Source organism: Canariomyces notabilis (genome assembly GCF_033297395.1).
Source record: "Canariomyces notabilis strain CBS 508.74 unplaced genomic scaffold N656scaffold_21, whole genome shotgun sequence".
Lineage (NCBI taxonomy): Eukaryota > Fungi > Ascomycota > Sordariomycetes > Sordariales > Chaetomiaceae > Canariomyces > Canariomyces notabilis.
In genome coordinates, this window is record NW_027041843.1 from 53,873 (window position 1) to 62,946 (window position 9,074).

The 9,074-nt window shown below is 54.4% G+C and overlaps 3 protein-coding genes across 3 annotated transcripts; 1 reads left to right on the plus strand and 2 right to left on the minus strand.

The window, feature by feature from the left end:
• Positions 1–146: 146 nt before the first annotated feature.
• On the minus strand, positions 147–2,679 carry N656DRAFT_800295 (DUF1793-domain-containing protein; the record flags this gene model as incomplete). The annotated part of the gene is made up of 8 exons (XM_064817993.1): positions 147–505; positions 583–776; positions 840–1,003; positions 1,072–1,660; positions 1,722–1,828; positions 1,898–2,061; positions 2,136–2,431; positions 2,492–2,679. 8 exons carry the CDS (start codon positions 2,677–2,679, stop codon positions 147–149), a joined length of 2,061 nt encoding a protein of 686 aa, XP_064667607.1.
• Positions 2,680–4,677: 1,998 nt separating this feature from the next.
• N656DRAFT_294279 (alpha/beta-hydrolase) lies at positions 4,678–6,151 on the minus strand. Its single transcript, XM_064809156.1, has 2 exons — positions 5,897–6,151; positions 4,678–5,839 (listed from the first exon to the last, which is right to left on the minus strand). The coding sequence occupies exons 1-2, from the start codon at positions 6,060–6,062 to the stop codon at positions 5,088–5,090; spliced, it is 918 nt and encodes a 305-aa protein (XP_064667608.1). The 5' UTR covers positions 6,063–6,151; the 3' UTR covers positions 4,678–5,087.
• A 1,222-nt stretch (positions 6,152–7,373) lies between these two features.
• N656DRAFT_800297 (uncharacterized protein) lies at positions 7,374–8,873 on the plus strand (the record flags this gene model as incomplete). Its single annotated transcript, XM_064817994.1, has 3 exons — positions 7,374–7,844; positions 7,901–8,075; positions 8,137–8,873. 3 exons carry the CDS (start codon positions 7,374–7,376, stop codon positions 8,871–8,873), a joined length of 1,383 nt encoding a protein of 460 aa, XP_064667609.1.
• Positions 8,874–9,074: the final 201 nt, after the last annotated feature.

Consider the following 9,074-nt stretch of genomic DNA (forward strand, 5'->3'; position numbering starts at 1 on the left):
GCACTTGGCTCCCACCCGAAAGGCCGAAGCTACAAAGCCCTAATATCCATCATCATACTGATTCATACAGTCGTGGAATCCCCTGACTTGGCTCCATCTTGGAGAGAACCAGCCAGCCCAAACCAACACTCGCATAGACCCCAACACTACCTAGGCAAAGCTAATAAAGCGAACATGCCGCCCATGACCGGTCGTGCGACAAACGTCGGCCCGTCCGAGGGATACCCGCCCGTGACAGAGTCGAATAGGTCGGTCATGGGCCGGTTGGTTGACGTGACGCCGACCCAGTTGGCGAGCTTGCTTATGAACATGTCGCGCGTCTCGGTGCTCGCCACGGCGGCAGCAAACATTTCCCAGTCCGACTTAGCCCAGTTATGCCTTGTGTCAAGCGGCACGGCGTGCTCCTCGGCCACGGTCGGGTAGAAGGCGCTTTGCATGTCGTAGACGGACTGCGGGATAAAGTTGAGACCCAACAGCTTGTCGGCGTAGATGTTGTATAGGAGGCCTTTTTACAGAGAATCAGCTTTTGGGTTTTCATCCTCTGCTGGTTGGGGGTGAAAAGGGGAAGCAGGGGTTACTCACCGTGACTGCTGCCATTCCCGTAGCTCAGGGTCGTGTGTGGCGGGTTGGCTTCCGAGTTGATGCCTAATGTCTGCCATTTTACGAGGTAGTCCTCAGCTATAGCGCCAAACCGATCGTCGTTATTTGTGAGCTGAGCGATCTGAGACATGGCTTTTAGCCCAATGATGCCCTTGATGGCCAGGTTCGTCTGGTTGCTGCAGGGGCACCGTCAGCACAACCTGGGGATGCTAGAAGACAGGAAGAAAACGACAACTTACGCAAGTGGCCCTGCGAAATCATCAGTGGATAACTGGTGTGCAGGAATTAAAGAGTCGTTCACTAAAAACTCGGCCCATTGAGACAGCTTGAGGTAATGGGCGGAGAGGTAGCCAGTGTCGCCAGTACGTTGAGCGTAGGCAAGTGACATGATAATCATGTTTCCCTATTTTTCCACCCGTCAGCTGTTACTGGAACGGCTTCTTACACGGCCAAGAACTGGAACAAACTTACACACTCCTCCAATGGCATCGGCTCGTCATTTCCCGCCGGATAGCCCCTGGCCACCGGGAACGTGCCCAGGTCATGGATGGCCCAGGCATTCGGATACGCTCCGCTCTCCTGGTTCTCGAACAGAGGGTCCAGCAGATATCTACCCAGAGTTGCATTGAGATACAGGACGATTGGATACGCAGGGAAGATTACGTCAACGGTCTGGATGTCGCTGTTTGAACTGATCTCCTTGAGGAAGATATAGGGCTTCGACGAGGTTCCGGCATACTGAAGAGCGCCAAACGTCTGGCGGACGGCAAGCGTCGTGACAATGGCATAGTCCTTCCCAGCGGCAGCCTCAGAATCGGCCTGGATTTGTCGGTCTAGCGCAGAGGACACCTCGCTGGCGTGCTGGTAGTCGTTATAGAAATCGACCACTGCTGTGATTTGGTCGGGGTAGAAGGACGTCCATAACCCGGGAACAGGTTCCAACTGGCCGCTCAGGCCAGCGAAATTGATGACGCGGTCCTGCATGAGGCCGTGGGTGAAGAGCCGTTCGACTTCCTCTTCATCAACATCCCCCAGATCGTGCGAGAATGCAAGCACAGGCCTGGGTTTACGCGATCAACTCCAGCTCTGCTTATACTGAGCAGTTCTTGGGTTTGACTTACCATTGTTCTCTCACCGGTCGGAAGTTCGACTCCATCGTGTTGGTAAGATTTTTCATCTTCACAAACTGGTCGCGTACCGTCGTGTCGGCACCGATCTGCCAGGTCAACTGTCCATGTCATTGTCAATTTTCTTACGCCTCCTTAATCGGCCGCTTATTACAGAAGAAAGTACTTACGCCGCTGTCGGATCGAGTTGAAAGGTACCAATTCCCCCAGCTGGCAATCTCACCAGACTCGGCAAACTCCTGCTGATTTACCCGGGAGAACTTGTGCATACGGATATCGTCGGACGTAGAACTGTCCCACCGGACAACTTGTGAGACATCCCCGCTAGCCCATTCTGTGGACATTCGTCAGTCAGGGGGGCAAGGGCCCCTACTGTGGAAGGTGTTGTGAGGGAAACGGGTAGCTTACCTCCACTTACGTCCATGTAGATGGAAACCTTGTGTGACGCCCCATCTGAGGACCTAGCCTTGACCGAAACATAAGAAAACTGCAACGACTGCCTCGCCATGTCGTCGGGGTAGACAGGGGACAGGAAGGTGACCGTCATTGTAATCTTTCCCTCAACATCGAAAGTGAAGATGCTTTTGGTGGATGTATACTCCAGCGACACCTGGTTGACGGGCCCTGGGCCCTGGTGGCCTCCCATCCAGTTGTATGTCGTTCCATCCACTGATACGTATCCTTGCCAGCCCTGGACCTGTGTCCTGCTTCACGGTCAGTAGTTGTTCTCATAGACTATGATGAGCAGGGCGCGAAAATCTCACGTCCAAAATCGTGGCCAGGAGCCGGGTAGAATGCACGTTGGGCTACACTGGAGCCAGGCATTCAGGTAGGGCGATCTTACAGCCAAAGGCACTGCAGGCGGTCTTGTCGGTACAAAGGTTGGATCAGCACCACCGCGGCTGGCGTGTACAATGGCCGTCAGAGCGGCAGTTAGCTGGGTGAGCTTCATGGCTCCTGTACAATATGATATGTAGGGCAGGCAGAAGATGTGCGGGCCCTGGGGTGAGATAGGGTGACCACGGTCCAATATTGATGCAGTTGAGAGGCCCAAGAACTCCAGGACAGACCACAGTTGTTGACTAGGTCCGCATACACTGCGAGGGTTGGGATGAGTGCAGAGGCACGTCAGAGAGGGAAGACGGGTTTTGTACATACACGGACAGCGGCATCTTGAACGGAAGGCATCACAAGCACAACGAGATCAGACGAGGGGTGAAGCAGTCACTGTAACACAGAGGCGACGCAAGAGTCGAATGGACCTTCAAGTCAGCGGCTCAAGGGTATGAAAGGTCACCCACAAGCTCAACGTACTAGGAAGGTGATGGGAGTAGGAGGTAAGATACCCTGCGAGATGCAGTTACAGCAGGAATCTCGAACTGCTCAATCCCCTCCGACGTGTTGAGGTAGGGAAGAGCCATGTATTTTCTCCAGCATTGTAGAGAGGTATGTCATGAGAACCACCTAGGCGGGGATTCCTCATTGTTGTGGGACGAGGGACGGCTGCGGTGTTGCAGGCAACCATGCCAAGGCTCAACGTATGCCAAGGTAACGTTCAGCCCGCATACTAGACCGACGGCACAAGGAACACTCGTATCCGGCTCGTCGGGGAGCGAAAAGCGACGGTTTGAGCGAAGGATCGGAATCTCCATCGTCATTGCTCTTTCAGAGGGACCATCAGTACCTGACAAGAACTTCTCTCCGTCCGACGACTGCTATGTAAACTTTTCCATAGATAAGTTGGATTTCAGATGAACCTGAAGGCGTGGAATAGGGCAACTTGGGAGAACAGTCCAGAGCCTACAGAATTCGTGTTGTTCGCGTCTCACCGCGTACCTTACCGCGATCTCTGTGCACTGAATTTGATAACGTTGAAGTTGGTTGGAGACAGGGCTGCAGGGGTTGCGATCAAGCTGTGGGGAACGGGCGCCTAGCCCTAAAAAGGAAAAGCGCGTGATGATCGCCCGATCGAGAGATCACCTGCCTAGGGCAATCGCCAAGTTCCCCGCACTGGCGGATCCGCCGCACTGGCAGGGGCAGCTTGGGTCATCCGTCCACCAAACTCTTGTCACCAAGCCAATTTTTCAAGAGACTTCTCTTCATTGAACCAGCTCATGCTAGTTCCATCGCCTGTCCATGCCGAGAATACTCAACCGCTTGAACTATACTATATACTATGGTACTCCCAACGCCCCTGAATCCATAATGCTCGACTCCTCCACGGTGCTTTCTACTAACTCCACGACATGGTAATTCACCAGAGACCTAAGCACCGCAGGTAAGGTATGTGCAGTACAGGGAGGTGCTAAAGAATGCTGGATTGGGCCTCTCAAGCCGCCTGGCACTGGATTCCACCTCCAATGCTACATGGTGTTGTATGTACACCAAGATGTCGGCCAAATCGACCCTACCTATGATTACAAGAATGCTACAACAGGAAGGCGCTCCAGCAATTGAAAGCCCTTGTTTCTGTGTATTTGAGAAAAGCTCCCAGGTCTTGCAAAACCCCTCGATGATGCAACGTTGGGGGAAATCCGCCATAAATCAATGCCACCCCACCCTGCCGATGGCCCGGAATGAGCGCTCCAACTGCCGGCTGCGGCGCAGATCGCCGCCCAAGGGACACACAGACCGGACATCAACTCCGCATGTGCGCATGCCAACTCCGCACCCGTTCCAATACCCGTAATCCAACGACAATACAGAATGACAGGCAGCCATCCCAGCGGAGTAGGCTCTCGTGACGAAACGTTGCGTTGATGTTGGAAGAGCGGTCTTAAGACTCAATGTGTGGATCCCATGGTTCCGTGGGCATCGCAGCACAAGCAGATTTTGACACCGCTCACAAAATGGATGGGGACGGCTCCCTGGGTGCACAGCTCATAATGTTAGAAGCGAGTATTTGACACTCCAGCCACGTGAGGCAACGCGCATTCCAAAGGTGTGTGCACAGCAGATTGTGTGAAGCAGCCCCGTGGCGCGGGTAGATGCGGGAGATGTGTCCCCAGTGCCTGTTTGCTTGTCAGCATGATCACCAGAAGCGGGAGGGTATACGGTGGTATATTGACCTACGACCTTGTGATCCTTACGATACTCGTTTCGGAACATCGGCGGCCATCAACTAAGCGGCCGCTGAAGCGGACAACGATAAGCGAAGATATCATTCCCAACTCCTGGGCAGAGAGTGGAACTAATTGGTCGCAGATGAGTAGGGCCATGACCGAAGATGCCGACGTTGGCCTAGAGCCCTTCTTTCGCAAGCATATCGCCGATATCAAGATAAAAGGCAACCGCGTTGAACCTACAGAGGGAACGTTAGCAGTGCATGACAAGAACGACGACAGCGGGATCAGACATGACTTACGAGGGAGGGTGCCCCATCAACTTCTGCGTGGTAAAGCGAAGCCTGTTGCTCCAATTGATCAAGTCCAGATGGTTAACACCGAGCAGCGTGCCCTTGTAGGTGCCCCATTGGCTGCTTGTGACGCTGACGAGCCCATCATTGGGGCCCTCAACCCGCTCAATGACGCGGTGCGAGTAACGGAACGGGCTCAGCAGCGGCGGGCGGTGCATGACCATGGCGCCATACGAAAAGTATCGGACGGCCGGGTCATCGGGCGTCCGGGGGTTGAACTCCTCGGCCATGTATCTCGTTGTGAGCTGGGCAAAAGCGGAAGGCTCCCAGCCAGTCGCCCGCTCCCAGAGATGGTACAGGCGCGGCAGGTACAGCGGGCCTATCCGGTCGATGATGTAGTCTGCGAAGGGACTGCCATGGTGCGGCGTGCCGACCGTGACCAGCGACTTGACGTCGACGCCTTTGGGGTGGAGCTGAGAAATCATGTAGCGCGCGTCGAGCCCGCCCATGCTGTGGGCGATGATGTTGACGCTCTTGCCCTGTGCCTGGGCTGAGATGTCCTCGGCGAGCTTGGCCGCCCTGTGCTCGATGGAACCGCTCGGGGGCACCGAGGCCGTTATGACTTCAGCATGGTTACCGCTGAGTGCCTCCTTGATGCCCCTCCAATAGTGTATACTGGGCAGCAAGGAGCCAGCCAACTTCAGCTCGGCGAAGCCCAGCAAGCCGTGAGCAAGCACGACGGGATGTTTTGGTGTAGCTTGTGGCGTGTCAGTCAAGAAGCCATCATTGAGCGCTTGTGGCAGCGTGCACTTACCATATCGGTCCCTGAGGCGGGCATATTCATCGGCGATTTCCTTGCCTAGACCCTTGATCCGCGCGTCTGTTGGCTCTTGATGGCTTAGAAGACGTGCAGCTGCGGAGAAATATCGACATTGAGAGCGCCATGATTGGGACCGGCACGCGGCCAGGCCTGCTCTCATCTGCTTGATCCCAATGCTACAAAAGGCAGCTTGCGGCCGAGTTTAGGTTGGAAGTGAGGTCACGTTTCCTTTCTGTTATATTCTGTTTTATCCTCTCGCTCTTTTCTCACCGTTCTCCGCCTTGTCTTGAATCTGAGATCGAGATTCGACGGTTGAATGCGGATGAATTTCAGTGAAAATGCATGTTGGTTCAATGGGAGTGATGATGCTGATGCTTTCAAGGATTTCCTGCTTCGTTCACCGTATGGAATACAGTTTATATATACTTTTTGCACTATCCACCCCATGCTGCCTGCATCAAGATGGCCGCTTCGGCTTTGCGTTGCTCCGAGTCCCCACTGTTCGTTCTACAAGAAGCATACCTTAACGTTGCAGTCGATGGTGGTCGGCCACAACAATGCAGTAGACTTTTAGCACCAACGATGCATACGGCCTGAGAAGATGCTTCGCCATCATGGTAGGTGGTGTTTTTACACATGCGCTTATTGGAGAAACAACCGCCAAAAGCACATCGACAAACATCGGCGAGACCGCCTGTAGCCAATCGAGGAAATTGGTGGCGTAGGGCGTTGAGTCCTGGCAGAAGAATGCTCTCTGTGTAACCACCGACCACCAACTACCGACTACGTCGGTTGCGCCGACGGTGTGCTCAAGCCACCTAGGATCTAGACTGAAGGAGACAATTCTACCAGAGGGTATGTATTGCACTGCTCTCTTCGTGGGCGTTGGGAATTTGAGCCAAGGGCAAGATGCCTACACAGAGAGGAACGGCAGTTCTCTCAAGTGCCACGTACAAGCTTACATAGGGCTCACGGCCGATCGGTCCGTCCACGATCCAGTCTTCATACACTGATAGGCACGGTAGCTGATAATGGAGAGTAGGTAGGTACAACACAATACGGCAAGATCAGTCAGGAGGACAGCACCTGTGACTGTGGCTCGACTGCTGCTACTACTTACCTTGGAGTCTCTTCCGCGACTCACACTGTGCTTCAAGCACGAAGAGGTGCTGATTACAGATAAGACTTGGCTGAGAACCGGCAGCAGGAGTGCCGGCTTGCATTGTGCTACCAGTTTAAGCGCGCTGAGGCGCCGGTCCCAAACTCCCGGGCTCGCAAGAATGACAGACGCGTTGGATGCTTGGGCCAGGATGAGGGGGTTGATATCCTTGTTCTCCCTCCCTACCTAGGGACCCGTGTTGCTGTCGAATTGATCTCCTCTTCTACTATCTATCCCATTGTCCTGCTCAGGGCAGGCTTTCTTTCACCATAACGGTTCAACACCGAAGGTGGTGGCATCTCGGTCAGCAACATGGATCCTCCAGGAGAATGCGTCCGAGGAGCCTGCCCCGTCTGGGAGAACCCTCTGTCTTATCGATCATCACCCGCCGGCAATGCCTTCATGATGGCTGCATTTGCTGCTTTGATACCCCCTAACCTCTACTCATTATTTCGCTACAGGACCTCTTTATACACCTCCTTGATCACGGCCGCGCTTGTTTTCCGTTTGGTCGGCCATGTAGCCAAGTTCATGCTGGGCAACATTCCGGTTAGCCACGCCTATCCTGCCCTATACATGTTGGGCACGCATTGGAGCGTCACACTGCTCGCCTCAGCCATTTTCCTGTCGCTGCCGCATGTTATGGTCATCTATGGGCACGACTTTCAACTGGTCTCGAACCCATTTTATGTCAACCTGCTCTTCTTGGTGCTCGACATTTTCACCCTGGTTTTCCAATCGGCTGGAATAGGCCTTGCTTCCAGAGCTGACAATGTTGTTGAAGTCTGATGTCCCCAGTAGCACCCCAACTTTGACTGTCTTGCTGACACGGCGGTCAGCTTGAGCGAGGAATGAGGATTCTCCTGACGGGACTTGCGTTCCAAGCCGCCGGTCTTGCTGCATTCTTGGGAGCATACCGCTACTTTCAGAGGAAGCTCTCCCATCGCCGCTACATCCTCGATAACAGATTCTTCGCCGTGTATTCATCGCGGCGGTTCCGATACTACATGATCAGTGAGTCGGCTCTGAGGATGTTTACCCTAGCAAAGCCTTGCAATACTGACACCGGCAAAAGATGTCCAGGTTGTGGCGGCGCTCCTTCTCCTCCGAACAGCAATCCGCATTGCGGCCTTTGCCAGCGTCACGACCCCCCTAGCCACGTCGCAGCTAACTTCCTTCCTACTCGATGACGCCCTCGTTCTCGTGGCCGCCATCATTCTAACAGTCCTCCCGGTTGGCCGCGTTTTTGGCATTACCGTTTGGCGGGCAACATCTCCCCTGACCTCATCCAGACGCCGGCCAAATAGCACTACTACCACTGCTGCTGGCAGTGAACTCCCCTTGCGGCGTCGCTGGCACCGCCGCAAACCAAGCTACCCCGTCACCAAGTGGGCCATATCAAACCCACACCCATCACCTTCTACGCGCTTTCCGTCGGGGCCCGGATCCGGAGCAGGACCAGGGGGACTACCTGCTCACCCAGCACCCTACCGCGCTACCACAAGTACCACCGATCCCCCGCTCATATCGCCAAAGAACAACCCCGTCCACCAGCGCGGACCATCATACGACTTGAACGCCGCCTCCACGCCCCACACGGCTTCCTCCTCGTTCATGATGGCGGCGTCCTCAGAGGACAGCCCCGGCTATTACTACAGTCCCACATCGCCCCCTATAGGCTGGGTGACGTCGCCTACTACTACTATGGAACAACAACATGGGAGAAGGAAGAGAAAATGGCCTCGGGGTGGTGGTTACTACAGCCCGGAACCGGGTAAGCAGTTGGTGGACAGCGACGCAATTTGGAATTGATCGAGCACTGCAAAACTAAGGGCGGGCGGGGATTCTGATGGCTTCACAGTTTACAGATTGCTTTCTGGGTAAGTGGTTCCTTAGAGAATGGATATGCAAGGTACTTTGGGATGTTATGGATGGTTTTTAAAGCCCGGGCGAGTCATAGCAGTCCCATGAACTTTCGTTATCTGAGTCCCATCCACAGCTCCTCGGCGATCT